The 21,580-nt window shown below is 39.9% G+C and overlaps 1 protein-coding gene and 1 long non-coding RNA gene across 3 annotated transcripts; one reads left to right on the top strand and one right to left on the bottom strand.

Moving 5' to 3' along the window:
* The first annotated feature begins 9,612 nt into the window (after positions 1-9,612).
* Positions 9,613-17,867, top strand: LOC310735235. 2 transcript variants are annotated; one of them, XR_014536248.1, is made up of 3 exons: positions 9,613-9,644; positions 9,884-10,236; positions 15,721-17,867. It is a non-coding gene; the product is annotated as an uncharacterized lncRNA (long non-coding RNA). The 2 variants fall into 2 exon arrangements; XR_014536249.1 differs by lacking the exon at positions 9,613-9,644 and having other exon boundaries at positions 9,764-10,236.
* A 281-nt stretch (positions 17,868-18,148) lies between these two features.
* On the bottom strand, positions 18,149-21,580 carry LOC310735234 (Ig lambda chain C region). Its single transcript, XM_083557832.1, has 3 exons — positions 21,220-21,580; positions 20,888-20,955; positions 18,149-20,115 (listed from the first exon to the last, which is right to left on the bottom strand). The coding sequence occupies exons 1-3, from the start codon at positions 21,261-21,263 to the stop codon at positions 19,790-19,792; spliced, it is 438 nt and encodes a 145-aa protein (XP_083413958.1). The 5' UTR covers positions 21,264-21,580; the 3' UTR covers positions 18,149-19,789.

Genomic DNA, 21,580 nt, shown 5'->3' with positions numbered 1-21,580 from the left:
ACAGGCTCAAGGAGGTATGAGGAACATATCGAGAACTAAAACCATGAATAGTCGAACTCGGTTTTGTTTGTAGATCATTTTTAACATTGGACATTGTCCCAAAGCAGCTTTATAAAGGTGGAATGTACAAGTTTAATGATTATAAGTTTGTCCCTAATAAACGAGACAGTGGCTCTGAGGTGGTGTGGAGAAGAAACCTCGAGAGGAGGGAACCCACACTTATCAATTCCAACTATATTTAATTCATCTTTATTTGTGTTGTACTTTTAATAATGAACATCGTCTCAGAGCAGCTTCACACAGATAATGTGGTGATAAAAATTCTTTATAAGTGTAAGTTTGTCCCTGATGAACAAGTCGGTGGAGACTGTGGGGAAGGAAAAACTCCCTGAGATGCAGAAGGAAGAAACCTTGAGAGGAACAAACTCAAGAGGGAACCTCATCCTCATCTGGGTTCCACCGAATGTCTATTAATTAAGTGATAGAGATCAGAGCAAACTGTAGTCCTGAGTCAGTGTAGCAGACTGTTGATATTAACTACAGTCCAAATCCTCACAGCTCCTGTTCTTCTCGGGAATTTCATCCACCCAAGGCGTTGATGAGAAACATCTCCAGCTGCACAGAGTCGCCTCCAAACGAGGAGGACACTATCCAGAGGCAGACCAGGACAAAGTGGGAAGATCTGCAGAGGGAAGAGGAGCAGGAACAGTGATCAGCAGAACCTCAGAAGCATGTTTAACTTCGAAATAAGTGTGTGTACACAATTTACTGAAGAATTCCTATTTTTAAATATATATATATATATAAAAGTGTACAAATGGAATATTTAATACAAACCATGCAAACATAATTATTCTTTATTCTTAATACTGGATATAGGATGTGAAACATCATGCAGATGCAGGCTGAAGTGCTCCAGTGAGTTCTGACTGTGAGATGATTGTTGGTACCAGACTGGTTTGTATTTTAGAAGCTCCTGGATTTTTTAGAGGTCTAGATGAAACCATCCACTGAATGTCTGCCAAATGAGTGGGCCAACAGAAGCAATCCAGAGGTTTACAGCTTTCGCTCCACATGATGCTGCCATCACGGTGCATCTCTTTAGGGGTATCCGCTTATCTTATAGTGATGAGTAGTGTTATGATCTCACTTACCTAAAGAACTTTTATCCACATGCATTCTATCTTCTATCTTCTCAGCTCCAGTCTCCTTGCATGGTCGCTGATGTTGGGTGAGGTTGCAGTTCTACCATATTTATTTTGATCTTTATGGTGATCTGTGGATTTATTTATTTATTTTTACTTTGTCTTGGACTTGGTTTGATATCTCCTGGGTTTTTCGAGATGCATGTCCAAGAGAAGGTGCATTTCACTGGAGACTAAGTTTAATTGAATTTTTACCGCTTTTATCTGATCTAAATATAGACTTTAAGACTCTTACTCTGTAAACTACATTAAGTGAAGGCTAAAAAATATTCCAGATATATACACCACACTACCATACGAACATCTACAGGCTTGTAAATAGACTGCAAAATCCAGAACTATCCTGTTTGGCTCAGTGTAACAAGTAAACATGTTTTTAGATCCAAAATAAATGAAAATGAAAATAATTTTTGGCACACTCCAGGTCAGTCTCGATCTCATTTACTCGCAATAAAGCTTTGAGAAAGATACGAGGCTCTGACACATTTCTTGGCACATCCTGGGGACTGGTCAGGCCAAATGTCTAGTCCTGAGGTTAACTGTCTGGTTTACAGTTACAATTCCCACCTATATCAAGGACACAGAGAGGATTAATCCATAAACACAGGGTGAAACGTTTAATTATATATATATATAAAGAGAGAGAAGAAACTGCACACTACTGTCTGACTGACTGAGCAGTGGATTAGGTTTTAACATGCAGGCGAGCTTGTTCTTACACGGGACAGTGACGCTTAGAGGGATGCGTCTGGAACTAAGCTGTTTATGGTGCAGAGGGAGGATCTAGTAACAGATTCATGGAAACTACAAGAACTTCCTGTGCAATCCATGAGGCTCTTGTAACACCTCCAGGAGCCAGTTGGAATAATCCCAAGAAGAAATGTGCATGCTACAAAGTCTTCATCATAACTACTCATGCAAAACTATTATAATTATTATTATTATTATACTGTTTATTTATATTCATATTATTCCTTCATTTATCATTAGTTATTTATATCTATCATATAGCACAACCTTACCAACCTGTACATATGTAAATATTTGACCTCTGCTACAAATGCACTTCTTTTTCATTGCTTTGTATCATAACATTTGCAATGGCAATACAGTTGATTCTAAGATATTCTAATCTAATCTAATCTAATCTAATTATTATTCGTGTTCTTGTTATAATTGAGGCTGTTTGTTGAGCTGAAGAGGTCTGAGGTTGGGTTTTTCCAGATGCATGGTGTGTTGTATAAGTGCTTGTATGCTTTGTTTCCCAAACAGATCCTCTTTGTTTGTTGAAATTATTCTGATCGAATGCTTCACTCAAATAGATTGTCTCAGATTTTTGACACAAGAAGATCTCACACTCTCTGCTAAGAGAATCGTGTCAATGTCAAATGAAAGTCCGCCGCATCACCGTTACTTCTGTTTTTACAAACCAAACGCTTTGATTTGACACTTAAAATTATAGTTACTAAAAGCTATAAGAAATGACATGCAGAGGCCTTCCGGTTTCTAAAGCCTTAACGCCAAACACGCTTACATGCTTACAACACGTGCCAGATCACTGATTATTAAATGTTTTTTAAATACTATTGCCTTTAGGTATAGGAAGATGTCAAGAATGGCATAAGACGGTCCTGTATTTTGTGTAGATCATGTTATTATCTTCTTCTTCTTTCGGCTGCTCCCATTAGGGGTCGCCACAGCGGATCATCCGTCTCCATACCCCCCCTGTCCTCTACATCTGCCTCTTTCACACCAACTACCTGCATGTCTTCCCTCACCACATCCATGAACCTCCTCCTTAGCCTTCCTCTTTTCCTCCTACCTGGTGGCTCCATCTTCAGCATTTTTCTACCAATATACCCCATGTCCCTCCTCTGCACATGTCCAAACATCTCAATCTCGCCTCCCTCACCTTGTCACCAAAACATCCTACATGTGCTGTCCCTCTAATAAACTCATTACTAATCCTGTCCATCGTCGTCACTCCCAACGACAACCTTAACATCTTCAGCTCTGCTACCTCCAGTCCCACCTCCTGTCTTTTACTCAATGCCACTGTCTCTAATCCATACAACATCTCAGGTCTCACCACAGTCCTATAAACTTTCCCTTTCACTCTTGCAGATCCCCTACTATCACAAATCACTCCTGTCACTCTTCTCCACCCACTCCACCCTGCCTGCACTCTTTTCTTTACTTCTCTAACACACTCTCCATTACTTTGCACTGTTGTCTCCAGGTACCTGAACTCCTCCACCTTCTCCACCTCTTCTCTCTGCAACTGCATCACTCCACTGCCCTCCCTCTCATTCACACACATGTATTCTGTCTTACTCCTACTGACCTTCATTCCCCTTCTCTCCAGCGCATATCTCCACCTCTCCAGGCTCTTCTCAACCTGCTCACTACTCTCACCACAAATTAAAATATCATCTGCAAACATCATAGTCCAGGGAGACGCCTGTCTGACCTCGTCCGTCAATCTGTCCATCACCACTGCAAACAGGAAAGGGCTCAGGGCCGATCCTTGATGCAGTCCAACCTTCACCCTGAACCAGTCTGTCGTACCTACTGCACACTTCACTGCCGTCACACTGTCCTCGTACATGTCCTGCACCACCCTCACATACTTCTCTGACACACCTGACTTCCTCATACAATACCACAACTCCTCTCTCGGCACCCTGTCGTACGCTTTCTCTAAATACACAAATACACAATGCAGCTCCTTCTGTCCTTCTCTATACTTCTCCATCAACATCCTCAAAGCAAATAAGGCATCTGTGGTGCTCTTCCTCGGCATGAAACCATACTGTTGCTCACAGATGGTCACCTCTTCTCTCAGCCTGGCTTCCACTACTCTTTCCCATAACTTCATGGTGTGACTGATCAACTTAATTCCCCTGTAGTTACTGCAGGTCTGCACATCTCCCTTATGCTTAAAGATCAGTACCTCTTATTATACAAGTCAAATAAACTTTTTGTCGTCTTTGAGCAAATGTACGATAATTTTAATAAGTCATTAAGAATCCCGTATTTTATACAATGTACACATTTTATTGCATATATATATATATATATATATATATATATATTTACAAAACAAATACTTACTTTACATCGAATTAAAACACCGGAGTTATAGTGTTCACTCCTGTTGTGCTGGAATACGCAGTCTGACATCTGTAAGGGAATATCTAAACCCTGGCAACCCTACTGTACTCGCTTTTAGATGCTATTGCAAAAAATAGCAGCCAGAAAAAAATCTTTATCAGCAATTAAATATGCCGTGCATTCTTCAGGAAGACAATTAGCATGCAGCAGCAATAATAATAATAATAATAAAATACAATAAAATAAAATAAATAAATAATAATAATAATGTCAAAATAGAATTCTGTTCTAGAATATACAGTACAACAACATATTCATTCAGTTTGTTGTCTTCAAACTAAACCAATAATCCAAGTTTATATTTTTATATAATAATCATTTATATACAGTTAAACACAAAATCTCTACTCTCACCCCCAGCATCTAAAATCAGTTAAATAAATGTATATAAACTCAGCTTTAACAAATTCACATTTACTGACATTTTGATTGAGATTGTTTTTTTACACGCATACAGCACAAATACTATATATCAGAAGTTATGGAGGGGTGGGAATGAATCCTTCATACGCTTATCGTTTTACGAGACCCCCGGGGGAGATCATGTCCTTTAGTCTACTGACGTCAAACTTTATGTACAAGTAAACAGTGGCACACGAGGGGATGCGGCAGATATAAACAATCTTGTAGTGACTGTCAATACGATTTTAAATGTTTAAAAAAGGAAAACTCAACAGATCAACATGATGAGCGGATGATGAGAAGACCAGACTGAAAAAGAGCCACTGATTATTTAGTTTTTAAAGAATATTATAAATATAACATATAATAATAAACAAATATAACAATAATATCATAATCTTTAAAATGTTGTAACTAAAGATTGCAAAGATAACCTGTTGTTCTGGTTGCTGCAAAAGTATTGGCACCCTTCTTTCTATATACAATGCCTAGCGTCTGTGAGTCGAACCCAGGGCCATGAAAATGACAGCCCTGAAGTTCATGAGATTTCCTGTTATCATCTTGCATAACAAGAGATCCAACACCACACAGACGACACCCGACTAATTGTTTCATAAGAGAACCAGGAATATCATATTTGTGATTTGCAGAAGACTTGGCTCGCGGATAAACGAAGAACACGGTGTTAATTTTCCATCTAACATGTTGTGTAACCTTCTTACTAACGGTTCTGTAGTTCACTCGTATGGAGGAACATGACAGGGTGTTCTGATGTTTTAAAATAATCCGCGACCGGGTGGTGGGTTAATATTACCGCTGACTAGATTACTTGAGTTAAAGGATGAGTGGTAGATTTTATAGTTACATTCATTATAATGCAGCTTGTCATGTTACAGAGAACTCCGAAAGACTTTTCTATGATAAAAAGAGTCGATCACTACAGCTCCGTGATTCAGTTATAAAACAACACATGGTTACAATTATGTTATAGGCAGTAAATTGACTAAATGTAGAGGCCCCTCCTTAAGTCCTCGTCCACATGTCAAAGATCAAACTGGGAGTCTTATGCAAGCTACACTATGAAAAATAATGTACAGGATGTACATTTATGGATAGAAATTCCAGTAGCATCGATAATATCAGTAAAATCATGGAGTAAAAAGAGCAGAGAATGCAGTGTACTTTTTAATCCAGAATAAATTGATGACTGACTGATGAACAACTTCTGCAAGAAATGTCCTAATACCCTATACAAGCTTATTGAAGAAGAACAGGGATGAAGTTAAAAGTTGAACTACTGTATCACCGGGTTCTTCGAGGGCACTCGTGTAGTCTGCGAGTGATTCATCAGGTAGAACCTGAGAGTCTGACTGAGCATTCTGCTGACCTGAGTCAGCCTTGTGTGAAGACATGCGTGAAGTTGTCCACATGGCATGCTTGAAGTTCTCCAGAGGCTGACTTCCCAGGACTGTAACTCCATCCTTAAAATTCTGTACTACTTTTAACACTATGTGTTCTACACCAGGATGGACAGTACATACCGGATTTTCTATGTAATGCATGCGAGAAAGGTGAAGGAGACACGAGAGCATGTGATACCGTTGTACGATTTTCTCACACGCTGGAGAATTAAGATCTCTTACAGATCAGGGTCGTCTCACAGCCGGGACGGAGAAGGAGGAGGCCATGAAACAGAGCCCCAGCGTTTTACCTGCACACCCACTCGGGCGATGAGTGCTTCAGTGTGTTCAGCTCTCCTCTGGCCTTGCCCATATTTCTCTCTCTCCCATGTTTGCTTTTGTCACTCCTGAAGGAACTCAAAACCTTTTAAGTTTTCATGTCCAGAGGAATGTTTTGATGGTGTCCACGCCTCGCAAGCGGGTGTCGAATTACTGAAAAACACGGTTAAGTATAGCTGTTGGCGTCAATTCTCCAGGCTGAATGTTCGCGTTATAAACACAGATTTAACGTGAGGTTTCTGTCCAAAATGTATAGAACACAAAGTCCCTATTCATAGCGAACTCTGGTATGCAGTAAACAATCTCTTAAAGAGTAAATCACTAATGTGCATTTTTGTAGTTCCTAGAGTGGCATCGCATGTTCAGATAAGAACCCTCGTAGTACATTCATATGCATGATATTACATTGTAGAAAATCATCACAAATAAGCTGATATCCTGTTTAAACAAGGGAACTTTATAGCCCCTGAAGAAGAACTTGGACATAGAACTTCTGAGGAGAGCTGGAGACCATGTGATAATTACCAACACTATCAGGGTAAAGGTTTTAACATACAAAGTGAAGCATTTGTGACGTTTATATATAAAATGCAAGTTCTCTCGGATTGCGTCTTATGGCTCTTTAAGGGGAAAGTCTGAAGACGTTCATGTTCAGCCTGGGAGAGTCCGTCACATGACTTAATAATGCAATTTTCTGTGTTTACACAAAGTTCTGAAAAACTACAGGCTTCTTGGAAACTGGAAACTTTCTTTTGCATGTAAATCGCCTGCAGAACAATTGTAGTATTTTCATAATATAATTATACTCGAACATTATTCCAGTCGAAGGCACCAACACATTTATAATGTGCATTGCATTTTATTATTTATTTCTTTATTTATTGGCCAAAATCGCCTTTGGAGAAGAACTTCAGAGTGGACAAAGAAAACCAGATAAGGCAAAGCAATGTACAAATTACATAAAAGACTTATAAAGGTGTGTGTGTTTGTGTGTGTGTGTTTGTGTGTGTGTGTGTGTGTGTGTGTGTGTGTGTGTGTGTGTGTGTGTGTATGCTTGCCCCACAGCATTCTTACTCTCGACATATGCATTGCTCAATCCTAAGTTTTATTGATAAGCTATTGATAGATAGTGATAGACATTTCTCAGCCTTCACAGCTTTGGAAAGTTCAGATAAGACTTCTGTAGCTTGTGGAATAATGTCATTAGGTTTTACAACTGGTTTAATTGTACAGTGGAACAGTGTACATCAGATAAACCAGCAATTAAAAGGAGTAGCTGGCTTTTGCTGGAGCATCCAGAAAAGTCTCCAAAGACAAAGAAGGACATTGATGTAACACAAATTTATGAAGTGAACATTAATCAGTTTGAATTCCATTCAAATCTCACATGTTTTAACTGTTAGACAGGGACAGGAGTTATACGCTAATATACATGCAAACAAAAAGAAGTATGAGAATGTGGTGTATACGTGCAAATGGCCTCGATCACACCACTTCACGTCGTCATCCATCAGCCGAGTTACACAGTGAGTTACACAGGTGTTGCAACACCTCAGTACGTCAGCTGGAATTTCCCTACAATCGTCCACAGCCAAACTTCTGCTTTCCAAATACAGTCAGCTGTTGCACAGTATAACAAATACGGTAAAAGTAAATTTAGTTTCACTTTTGATTTTATATCAGTCACGCACGCTGGTTATTACACTGTCTCACTACTCATATTCAAACCACATCAAATTGAGGCAGAGGCTGACGCTCTCGTCGATCAATAACAAAATATACCATAATCTCTGACTCATTACACTCATCAGGCCTCCGTCGAACCTCATCTTGAAAAAAGTCAAGCTGTAAATACGCTGATATTCTTTTAGAAATATAACGTGTTTAGTAAAAATGTACTCCAAGGCAAAATACAAAAAAATAGAGTACAAGTTTATACGGTTGAGTAGGTACATGAGAAATATAGTTGCAGATGTAATAAACAGTAATGAAGTGAAAACTCAAGGTAGATTTACAAAGAGCACATTGTCCAATCAAAGTACTAATAACACACAGACAGATGCCAGAACCGTCATGTCATTTATTTAAATTGAACAAAGGTTTTTTAGCATAGCAGCTTGTATTCAGTGGAAACATGGCATTAGGCCAGAAGAGCATTACTACCTTAAATTAATATAATTGCATGTATGAAGTTTCTTACCCCACATCACTCAGTGTTTAACACTAATATCATTTCTTTGTCAAGCTGTTGATAAATGTTAGATCTCCTCTAATATCACCACCAGACATTACAGCTTCAATGAGCTCAGATAAGAATGTCTCCTTCTGTAGCTTGTGGAATAATGCAATTAGGTTTTACAACTGAACAAGTTGTACAGCGTTTATAGCAGATAAACCAGCAATCAGGAGTTTGCTGTACCATTCAGAACGTCAAACAATGGAATCTTAATTTTTGGGTACATTTCTGGCGTTAGTGTTAATAATAATCGATGGGATTATTATTTCTCAGCAATGAAATCACTTAACCGTGTAAATCGCGCTTTGCGTTTTCAGACTAAACAACTATTGAGGGAACATAATGTTCAAAGTTTGTCCTTGAAATGAAAAAGCAAGGCGATGCTGATAACTCAAACCCTGAAGATGTGAAGGTGATGCAGGTTGAAAAATCTCTTGCTCTCATTAGTTCATCTCGGCCTAACAATCGAGATCAGTCTGAGCAGCTGGAGATGAACACAGGCCAGACCGGTAGTCTTTACGTTAGTCGTGTAACTCACACTCAGCATAGTGTTCAACTGTGAACCTCGAGTTCTCTTTAACGCCCTTTTCAGTGACCTGTAAAACCTTAACCTGTCATTTCTGATGGTAGGAAACAGGTTGTACTCAATTCAATCACATCATGTCCTTCACGGCCTCAGGCTTTCGACAAACAATAAGGAGCCAGCACAGGCCTTATCAGCGTTCTTATCTCAGATTTCAGCTCTGACACCGGACCGGAGCTCGGCACCAATAAAAAGTTTGAATGGTGCGGAAACAAAACCAGGTGCACGCTATAGTTGTGTGTGTAGAACTGTACAGCGGAAAAACACCGTGCCAGGATCTCACGAAGCCAAGACTGGACACAAAGGTCTGATTGTGCTGCAGGGAGATGTGGCAGATAGAGATACACTCATGCATCCAGCAGAAATCCAGTAGAACAGAACTGGGAGTATAAATGTATGTATGTGTGTGTGTGTGTATGTGTGTGTTTCTGACATGGTTTAACTTGTGACTGTCAGAACAGCTGTGTTTAACATGCATTGTGTGTGTGTGTGTGTGTGTGTGTTTAAAACCACCTGCTGCCCAAAAACTTGCGCACACACTCAGCATTGTGAAGATCTGATCTTCTGCTGCTCAGCTGAGAACACGCAACTAAACCATCCTGACGCTGCAGCAGAAGCGCGTGCAGCTGAACCCGTGCGCAAAGGCTCACACCCGGATGTAACGCAGCGGTTTCGGAGGAAACCATACCTCCCGCGGAGAGCCGCTATTAGGCCACGCCCCGCCTCTTCCGATTGGCTCTCCTGTCTCCAGGCCTCCCCAGAACATCTCCCCAGCCAATCAGATCGCGGTGAGAATTTCCCGTTTTTTTCACGCAGCCTTTTCTTTCAAGTCGGAAAATAAACACACCACGTGACATCACGAGGCCTTTAAACAAACCCAACCGCAGTCGTTTAAAGGTACGCGGTGTGACATGCTGCACAACTGCACTTTACAATTCTCAATTGCAATGTTGTGAAAGAAAAAAGAAAAGAGCGAGATGCATGTAATCGAGAATGAAATAAAAGGAAAATAGTTTAATAGAGTAAATAAAAGCAGAAATAAAATACAGTGTAAACTAAGATTTAGCAGAAAAGCCAAACATACATTGAAATAACAGAAGAAAGTAATATAAGTAGACTGTATTATACATTTATATCAGTTGATCTTCACGTGTCAGAAACATCAGATACGGCAGAACATTTCTCAGCATGCACAAAATGATCAGCTCCAAACAAACACAAATCAACACAAAAAATGCAATGAAATGCAAATCACACCAGGATTGATACTGATTTTTAATTTGTGCAAAAAAAAACCCCCAATTCAAACAGTGCAATAACACAGTGCAGTTTGTTTGATAGTGTAACTGCTGTTATTGCTGTTTTTTCACTTGCAGCCTGATCAGTCTCACAAAACACACTCAAATTGGTAAAAAACTGGTAGAGAAATACATGTAAAACAATACCTGCTGTAAAAAAAAAAAAAAAAGCTAAATTCTAATGGTTTTCAGTACAAATACCACTACTGACCTTTAGCTGTTCACCATTAAATTACCAAATAGTGTCCATGTAGTGTTTGTGTACACATTTAATCATCATCATCATCATCATCATCATCATCATCAAACCAAAGAAACTAGTGTAGCGGCCACCAATTGATCTACAAGTTGTCAAAGGTGCCCTATTGGTATAATCTATAATGATATCCACTTTTAAACTATGCTACAGGTGAGAACATATTGGAATGTTGGACCACATGCACATAGAATAAGTGTGGAAAATCATTCAAGCCAATTGGATTTGTGGCATAAAACAAAAATAATTTTTTTTTTATCTGTCATTCGTCTTAACCAGCTCAGTGTCTGATGATCAATGGTTACATCATCAGATTTTGTGGTTATGCACAGGCACAATGGAATACACAAGACCATAACGATCCTATTGATTAAACAATAAACATCATATTTGCTAAAAAAAACACTACACAAATTCAGATGAAGATTAATATGAATGCTATGCAGTTTGTACAATTTTGTAGTGTGTGGAAATGATATGGAACAAAAAAGTTTTTTCTTTGTCTGTGGTCTGTGTGCATTTAACCACAAACAGCAGCAGTGGAGGAAGAAACAGCAGAGGGGGAACCTCCTACATTTCTGTTTATACAGAGCAAGAGCTTAATGTCACTCACCTCCATCTTGGAAAATAATTAAGTTTCTCCTCACACCCACATTTCTGTAAAAATGGTGGGGTTAAGAAGCATGCATGTACTGCTTGTTCTGAACATTTCTAGCCAAGGACAAACACTCGGGGTGAACTTTTTGGAAACAGGAAGAAGAAAAGTGTGTGTGTGTGTGTGTGTGTGTGCGTGTGTGTGTGTGTGTGTGAGAGAGAGAGAGAGAGAGAGAGAGAGAGGGACCAAGTTCTTTGCTGATGGTAGCATTTCAGGCAACTTTAACCCAACATATATAACCTAATTTTTGTCAAAGAATTAATGCAAGATTAATTGTTGGAATGGACAATAACTATAAGACGGTCATGTTAACACAAGTGTCAGCCTCTGAATATTCAATAATCCAAGCCAAGGACCAAGATCCCACTGGAATTGTCTTCACCTTGGTGAAAAATTACAGGAAGTCTCAGAAATTATATTCTGCCCATGTCAGGTTGAGGCATTGTGCTTTTTATTGGAAGGTCGTGAGTGTAAATCTCTCATTGTCGCAAGCTAATTTGGAAAAAAGAATCACGTAATTTGGCAAAAATTGCACACCCCTGGAAACCCCTGCAAACAAGTACTTGTTTACTTTTGCAGCCACAAGGTTAAGGTTCATAAAGGTTGCAATGTGACTGACATCCATTCTGATTCTCCTCGCAGGCAAATAAAATGTTGATGGCTGTGACTCAATGTTTTTTTTTCCGGTGTTATATTTAGTCACCGGCCTGAAAAAATAAGTTCATTGTCTCATGTTCGTATAAAGAAAGCTGCAGAAGCAAGTCCCATGTTTGCTAAGGAGCTCCAGGAAAAGTCTGTGACTGTTCAGATTACAAATGCCAGTCAAACGGCCTCCTCCTGTGAAAACAGCCTGGTCCACTGAGGGGGCATGTTACTCTACAAAACACAATAACAGAAAAGAAAAACGTTCGGACAGTTAACAACAAGCAAAAAATGAACCTAAAGAAGTGTTGTAACATGTACGAGTTTCTGGATTAGGATTATTTGTTCCTGGCAGGATGATGATACTGCGTTTACATGTCACAGCCTCGCTATTTTAAGACGCGATCCTTGGCACGGCCCATCTGTGGAACAGAAAGGGTGTGGAGATAGTAGTTGGTCGTTTACTAAAATAGCATCTCAAGAAAGCATGTTTATACCATAGCTGCTTTAGAAATGTAGTAAACAAGGTGACCAGGTTCGTTGACTCAACTTGTCTGGGAACTCGATATGCGATTGCAGTAAATGTATAAAAACCCATATGGGCAAGAATACACTGGCTGTTTTTATTGTTTTGGCACTGAAACTGTTACACTGGAGCTACGTTCAAGACTAATGGGTTTGCCTTGAGCCAAACACATACCAAGCAGCTTTTTTTTTGTCTTCAGAGTCGGCCATTACTACGAAGTGTTACTCAGCTATTTTTCTCAGAAATGACTTGAGAGTTGTTTTTCAGTCCTGTTCAACACAGGACCTGATTTGATTGAAAACATGTGGCAGGACCAGGCAGTTTTTACCACTTCAAACTCACAGACATGCCTGATGCAGTATCGAACAAAACATTTCACTAAAACACACTACTGTGCATTACATTAAAAAAAGGACTCAGAGTTATAACTCTTTTTTCCTCTTTTGCGATTTGGGAAGCGAAGTCGAATAGCAGTGATCACACAGCTGCTTCTCAGGCATGAAGTTCGAAAACACACAAAGGAAAACGAGCGAAAGGCCCGAGAGTGTGAGATATAACGAGGGAAAGGAAGTGGAAATGCATGAGGTGGGTGAGTGTGTTCGAGGTTGTGAAGGGTTGGACCGGCTTGCTCTGGTTTGCGCTGCTTTTTGCTCTGGCCCAGCGCCAGGCTCGGGTGGAGAGGTTACAGAGGGGATGGCATCCCTGCTGGCTTTACTGTGTTGTTTGCCCTTTAAGGAGAATCGAGGTCTGGGGGATGAAGTTGCGGTGTGAACACTGATCTTCTGCCGGATTTTTAAAAACAAAGTGATTTAGTTACTAGTGAAGATGGAAAAAAAAAACCTTATCCTTGAGGCGCATGCACACTTTTTCCGGCCGTGAGACACCATTTCGTTCATCATACACACTTTTTTCGGCTGTGAGACAACATTTTGTTCATCATGCGCACTTTTCAAAATATGAAAACACTCGACGAGACCCATGAGAGGTTTGTTGAGCAACAGATGTAAACAAATGACATCACTAAAGATATCAGAGTGAAATCAGAAACAAACTGGTCCTTGTACTTTAAAACTTATTTGGTTTGAGATGTTTTGCTGACTGAGCATAAAAACTAAACAAAACATATGACCGAGTTACATAATAAACCAAACAGAAGGTATAAAGCTTCACATGCTTCATGATTTTCATTTCCTGGTTAATCAGCATGTGCTGTCTGTGCATTATGTAATATTTTGACAGTGTTATTAGTCCTATAATGTCATGTTTCCTGAAAGTAATTAATCTACACTTAACCAGACCCAAAACCAGACACAGGCATCCAGAATAAACCAGAGCAACAACAGGAAGCGCTCAGTGAGGAGACAAAACGATGGCGGCAGTCATCAGGACGGTTTATCTTTACTACTGGGAGCACCTTGGACAATGTTGAAAACCTTTGTTCTGCAGCGGCCATTTCCTGCTGTGTTTGCTGTGGTTTTCAGCATGAACAACATGTGAACTGTGTGAAATGGGGGCTTGTGAAAAAAAGTCACTTGGCAGGGGGCCCTCGCACAGCTGTTCTGCAGAAACACTTCCAAAAGAAACACCATTTAGCGCTCGGGGACCCCTGAGGCCTGATGTGTTCATCCTGTAAGCAGAAGAATGTACAGGGAAAACCAGGAAGGACCAAAAACGTGGAGAACGTGATAAATTATATTTTTATTACAACGGCTCGAATGTTCTGGACATTCTAAACTTACAAGGTGGGAAAAGACCTCTCGTTGTTAGAAGTTCTCGAACGCAGCATTATGTAGCCAATAATGCATTTCCGGCAATTGATTTGAAGTATTTGGGTTTTAAAAACCTGCAAAAAAAATTATCGCTGCTTGAATTATGCAGTGGGAAAAACAAAGCGCCGACGGGTCCGAAGCAGAAGGAAACGATTTCTCTGGCTGGGTCCAGACAGGTTCATCACGATCATTGCTTTGACATTTCCACCCTATTTTTGCCGTGAATCAGGAGTTATGAGATCACTCATTTCATTATGATCTCATGAATTACATCTTGAGGTGTTTGCTAGACAAACATGACCTCTGAACCAGGATGTGCTTTATTTAATTTATGAGCAAAAGGTCAAATGTCGTGGCTTTACACACGACTGTGATGTTTACCCACAGGTGTATGTGATAAAAGACCTCGTGAATATGTGAATATGGTTTCTTTAAATTAAACCTGGTCTGAATATAAACTGAAGTGAAGTTCGAACACACACTTCATAGACATTATTCTGGAATCAGTAATGTTTACATTTTGATCTAGAGTGATCCTCAAAGTGTAATACACACAATATAGACGAGCGTGACATTTTCTTTATTACAGAAAGATTTTTACATGTGCATTTCATGCCACAAATTCCTTATTTGTTTCTTTCTATACAAAGTATAAAACTAGTACATGGACAATATATAAAGGAGAAAGCTTTGTTTTTCAGTATATGTACAGAATGAACCTAAAAGCTAGAAATACAAACTCACTTTGGAAATATTTCTGAGAGAAAAAAACACAAAATTGGGTAAAATTCATCACCCCCAACAATAAAAATGTCTAATTTATTAAAATATCAAGTTTCAAATCAATAACATTGAATAGCATCAAGTTGAAAAATGAAAGTGTAGTTGTGTTTGGTGTCCTAACTGATGTTTCTATTTACTTTTATTAATGGCCTGATTGTTTGTGTATAAACTTTTCTTTCAATAGAGAAAATCATAAATGATGATTAATGAAGAACACAAACAAAAATTATATAAATCCTGCCGTTCATTGCGGCCCATTTATTCCCCATTTCAGGTGCTAGCATAACTAGCATAACTAGCATATGCAGTTATATGGTGTTTCTTTCTTAGATGTAGCTTAAAAACGTGTGATTATTCTGCCCAAAATTCACAAATTCACATTGTAGGCGTTAATAATTTTCTTGATCTTATACCAACACTGTTTTCTTTTTCTTTCAGAGCAGGATTTTCAGATGAAAGGTGTAGGTCTGTAGGAAAGCGGTCAGCCCTTTTCAGTTCAGGAAGTTAGCAACAGCTGATAACATCACTTACAGCAGCTTTAACAGGACACAATGACGGGAATGTCCTGAGGAAAGCTGTTTAGAAGCTAACTCAGCAACTTTGTTAACTCCTGGAGACCTTTTTGCTCTCGGGAGTTTAGTTCAAACCGCAATCTGACACACACTTCACACACCTGGCAATGCGATCGTGCAGACCTGCAGTGTTTCGGTGAGTAAGTCTGAAAGGCCTCGCCACAGTTTCAGCCTGGTGTTTGTGAAATGCTGACTGAGAGCGAGTGAGTCAGGAAAAAGCTGGTGTGAGTAATACAAGTCAGAGAAGGGAACAGGGGGAAGGGCGACCTCCTGCTTAACCTGCAGAACAATCCATCATCATCATGTTTACTTATTCAACCATCGTTTCATGTCAGTTTTACGTAACAGTACGTTCCCTTCTGTTCCTCCAGAATGGAGTGAGTTCAACCTTCTGGGATTCTCTCTCTGATATTTCACTCTTTTGTTTTTATGTTTAAAAAATGATCTCCTCCGAAGCTTCCTACTTCTCCACATGTGGCAATTACCTAAAAAAAACGCAAAATACAAGATACAAACATGTGTGTAAGTAAACACGTTCCACGTGACGTCTCGGATTTGCTTATGATGGCACCTGTGAGCCCTATGGGAATGAAACGGGAATCCTCCGTGACTTTCCAGGAATTTGAACCCACATTTGATGCAGCGCTGCAGTCTGAGCGAGGGGGTGAGGCTTCTGGAATAACTTTGTGGGTCAGTATGCGCTGGTTCAGACCGGTTCCTCTTCTCCTAAATGCAGACATGTAAACAGTGAACTGGGAAGCAGCCAGCATTAGTCATCATTCTGTCTTCAGGGAGGGAGAGAAAAGAAAAGAGAGAGAGCAGACTTTTGGAATAGCCAATAGAGAAAGATAGAGAGAGATGAGAAAATAAATAAGAGAGATACAGATATGCTCACACTCATAAACAGCTTCCCTGAGGCTCTGAGCTACTCGTTACTGCTGCTCATTCCGAGAACAGAAGAAGAAAACAGTGAAGGCACGCCAACATGTTATTGGAGTCTGGATTACACACAGTACACGTTCTTCCACTGTTGCCATGTAATTGTTACTTTGAAACCCAAAAATTAGATCAATAAGATTGAATACTTTTTTCCGATCGATTTTGTTTATTATGATATTGGTGGCTGTACATCTGCCAAAGCGGTGTAATAAACAAGTTATTTATAATCAGCAGTTGAACCTGATTTGAAAAGGAAGCCACTTGAGCACAGATGACTTCATGGTCAGAGAGATCATGAAACCTTCACTCCATATTTCACTCCGCTTTGATGCAGCACATCTTATAAATAGTCCAAGGATGCAGCCGGTGTGACTTTCTAATGAAGTTCAGTGGGTTTTTTCTTCATCATGAAGCTGATGTGACCTACAACATTCTACAACTTAATTTATGTGTGGTAAAATCTTAAGTGATGAGGATCTTTTCATCGCTGTAGACCAGGGGGTCTAACGAAGTGGATAATAAATAAATGAATCTGTTACCTTGATACAGAACACCCCCCCCCCCCCCCCAGCTTGTTTATGAATTTTTTCAAAAGTTTGCTGAGGATGATGGGAAATGTTTATCATCCCTGCAGACAAACCCTGCCTCTCAAAAAAACAACCTAATTTTGTCTCTTCTCTGGAGACATGTCCCAGCCTGTCTGTAGAACATGAAGGTTCATGAGCCGGTTCTGCAGGCATGCCGTCACGCCATGTTGCTCCCAGGTCGCACACTTCACGTTCCCTTCGCTTCACTTCCTCTTCGGAGTGATTAGTGTGCTGGCAGACACTGACATGAAGTCAACGCTATTTTCTTTTTTTTTTTTTCTGCATGTAGGAGGAGCTTCTCATCTCAGCTGCTGTACAATGCATTAACCTATGCCCCAGTTTGTTCAAAAACAATACCATAAATTCTCTCTATGTTTCTTTATTGACACACACACACACATGACCATGTCCCATTAACGAGGTATGCAGTGAAGAAACCTATTACATCTACAGCGTTCTCTTGCATTGTATTTGCAGGAATCAATTTAAAGGAACAGAAATTCACAGAAAATAAATGCTTACGTCAGCAGAAATGAGATTGATTCTGCTGTTATCTTCACAACATCGAACAAACCTCAAACTAAATTCATCCAAACGTCAGCTTTTAAACCCAACAGACTGCTGATGCTTCTGCAGAGTGCTGCCTTCCTGTGTGTGTTTGTGTGTGTGTGTGTGTGTGTGCCACTGTGTATGCCCTTTTGAGCTGTTTATGTGTGTGCAGCCACACACACACACACACACACACACACACACACACACACACACACACACACACACACACATATAGAATAGCCTTTATTTGTCACATATACCTTACAGCACAGTGAATTTCTTTCTTCTCATATCCCAGCTTGTTCAGAAGCTGGGGTCAGAGTGCAGAGTCAGCACCCCTGGAGCACAGAGGGTTAAAAGCCTGGCTTAATGGCCCAAGAGTGGCAGCTTGGTGATACCGGGGTTTGAACCCCCAACCTTCTGATCAGTAACCCAGAACCTGAACCACTGAGCTGCACAGACGTCTGATACAATTGTGTGTGGAAAATCCAGGTGTCCCCATACTTTTGGAAACATTATGTGTGTGTGTGTGTGTGTGTGTGTGTGTGTGTGTGTGTGTGTGTGTGTGTGTGTGTGTGTGTGTGTGTGTGTGTGTGTGTGCGCGCACTCGATTATGTGGTGTGTGAGGTTTTTGTAAGTACAAAATGTCAATTATAGTAATACATAAATATGTGGATATGAAAATCTCATTTTATCAACATTTCAGAAAGAAAGAATGAACGAAAGAGACTTAAAATGAAGAAAATAAATAAAATAACTTGGATCTGATCTGATATAAATAAATACTTTATCTGAATTCATTTCCCTAACAATGTTTTCACAAGGATTTAAACACACTTTGTCTCAGATTTACAGTAAACTATAAATCAGGTCTTTCCCTCATCACACACTCCAGTCAGACACGGTGACTCCAGTCCAGACTACAGACACGTTGCGCCCCCATGTGGCGCTCTTAATGTTCTTCATTTAATATTTAAACATGGTTGCCATATAATGCATAATAGATCCTTACTAATGGATTTTAAAAAGGAACCCAGTGGTCAATAAAACAGATCACAAATCATTACCAAATACACACACCAGGCAAGTTAATAGGAACCTGTATATGCATGCAATTAACCCACCAGCCAATCAAATAACAGCAATGTGACTTCATGCATTTACATTTACAACATTTTTTTTTAGACATCCTTACCTATCCAGAGTGATTTACCTTCATCTTAATCACTCAACTAAACAGCTAGGGGGTTAAGGGCCTTGGTCAGGGGCCCAGGAGTTGCAGCTTGGTGTGGCTGGGATGTTAATTCCCTTCTGATCCAAAGTCCAATGCCTCACCCACTATGATACCACCTCCCTCATCATGCAAATACAAGTCAAGCACATGTTCCTCAAACATCTCAGCTGCCAAAAAGGATACAATAACTCATATATCCACAGTCTTTACAACCGTGGTGAACGGAACAGCATCTCAGAACAAACAGTATGTCAAGAACAGGATTAAGAGCCAGTAGAAGGAGAAGGTGCAGGATCACCCAAAAACTTGGTCAAATGAGCAGGTGATGGATAAGTGCATGAATGAACAGGTTTATGAACAAGTCTTACAATAGTCTTATAATACATGAATTATTATTTATTAATATTACATATTATTATTATTATTATTATGAATTAGTATCATGAATTAAAGTCTTCGGTTTTTATTTATAAAGCATTTCACAAACATTTATTTATTTCCATGTACATGCTTAATAGTGTATGGAATTTATTGTGTGGTTTGGAAAACACAAACCTGGCAACCCCAAGTAAGGCCTTCATATCAATCCAAAATAGTCTATAAAGCATCACGCCAAATCCACTGTGTGTCACAGAGTCTAATCACAGAGAGACGGCCAGACTTCTTCATAGTAAATCGTTCCTGCTTGCTCGACCTCACATCTGTATACCTCCTCGGTCGTCAGTTTGTGCCCCGGTGAGGGGTAGAAGTGCCCTAATGCAGTGTACGTGCCATCAGGCTCCTTAAAGATGTCAGCCGTAGTGTGTCTTTCTGTCACTGTGGTCTTATTAATCTTCCAAGTGACACGTATCTGTGCGGTGTGTAATCCCGTAATGATACACGTGAAGATGTCGGCGTCGGACGTCTCCATCCAAAGTCCTGCAGGTAGCAGGATCTGCAGTTTGGGAGCCTCGACATAAATACCTGTGTGGGTACCAGGATTTATGGTGAGACACGAATTTATAGGAGGAAACTGACAGAAGAATAAAACTGAAAAGAAAAAAAGGTCAAGGAGCCCCGGGAGCTGCGTATCAACATTTGGAAGAAGTGGGAGGTGGAAGAAAAGCTGAAAACTGAGCAAATGATTGAGAGAACCTGGGTGTCGTGTAATGTGAGCAGGAGATGGAAGTCAAGTCAAGAAATTGTATTTACAGTGCAAGTATAGCAACACAAGCATGAGACAAAGAAACAACAACCAAAACCTGGAACATGAAGCACTGAAACATCTAAAGACAACAACAGGGACGGATAAATGAGAGATATGGAGTCAGGTGCAGGGGAGACTTAAATAAAAGTGCTTATTATCTCAAAATGGGATCATGAGATCATGAGACGTGCAGTGGCTGATGGAAAACGGTCTCTAAGCATAACAATGGCAGTTTCCCATGGAGGCAGTAATGTTTCCTGCTCTGCACCAGGACCAGCTGCAATAAACCCTTCAGAAGAAGTGGCATGGAGCTGCATTGTTTTGACAGGGTGTAAGCTTCCTCATTCAGACCGAGTGAGGAATCTGTGATTATGTGTGGGGAATTATTTTTTGGACACGAGAGCATCACATCTAAAAAACGTGTTTTATATGTAAAAAAATCTGAAAAAAGTTGCACGAGTTACAACCCGAAAAAAAAAAGAATAAATAATAAAAAAACAAGATTAATAAAATTAATAAATAAACAAATAATCAGAATAAATCTCCTACCTTTAACAAACAGCTGAACTCCTCGACTAAATGAAATGATTTTAGGGTCCAGTTCTCCTCGACCGAACCTGAGAAACAGAACATTCTGATCATCTCAAACCTGCAGACACTGGATGCAACTGATCAGATACATAGAAAGAGACAGACAGACAGACAGACAGCCAGACAGACAGCCAGCCAGACAGACAGACAGACAGACAGCCAGATAGATAGATAGATAGATAGATAGATAGATAGATAGAGAGAGAGAGAGAGAGAGAGAGAGAGAGAGAGAGAGAGAGAGAGAGAGAGAGAGAGAGAGAGAGAAAGAGAGATAGGGAGAGATCCTTTACCTCAGTAAAAGTAATCCTGTAAGGATCAGGGTCTCTGCTCTCATTGTCAGTGTGTTCTAAGTGTGTGTGTGTGTGTGTGTGTGAGTGTGTGAGTGTGTGCGTGCACGTGCACGTGTGTGTGGATGATCTGATGTTACACAACCCACTGCACCTCCATAACCAGTAAAAAGGTTCCTCCTTTTCCGTCACTCTTGTTCCGTGTGTGTGTGTGTGTGTGTGTGTGTGTGTGTGTGTGTGTGTGTTATTTCGTTGTATTAATATCACGTTAATGAAATGTACCCCCCTGTAGTTGACTAAAGTTTACGTGTATAGACGTGTTATTTGTATTTCTCCTGATTGTTCTGTTGTACCCTCACCAGTG

Source organism: Silurus aristotelis (assembly GCF_946808225.1).
Source record: "Silurus aristotelis genome assembly, chromosome: 13".
NCBI classification, from domain to species: Eukaryota; Metazoa; Chordata; class Actinopteri; order Siluriformes; family Siluridae; genus Silurus; species Silurus aristotelis.
This window is presented reverse-complemented; position numbering and strand designations above follow the sequence as displayed.

Bases quoted from the DNA above. Each gene is read 5' to 3' on its own strand.
- LOC310735234 (XM_083557832.1), bottom strand. From the start codon at position 21,263: ATGAGAGCAGAGACCCTGATCCTTACAGGATTACTTTTACTGAG. The intron at 20,956-21,219 runs GTAAAGGATCTC...TCTGTTTCTCAG, and splicing joins ACAGGATTACTTTTACTGAG to GTTCGGTCGAGGAGAACTGG. The intron at 20,116-20,887 runs GTAGGAGATTTA...GTACCCACACAG, and splicing joins AGTTCAGCTGTTTGTTAAAG to GTATTTATGTCGAGGCTCCC.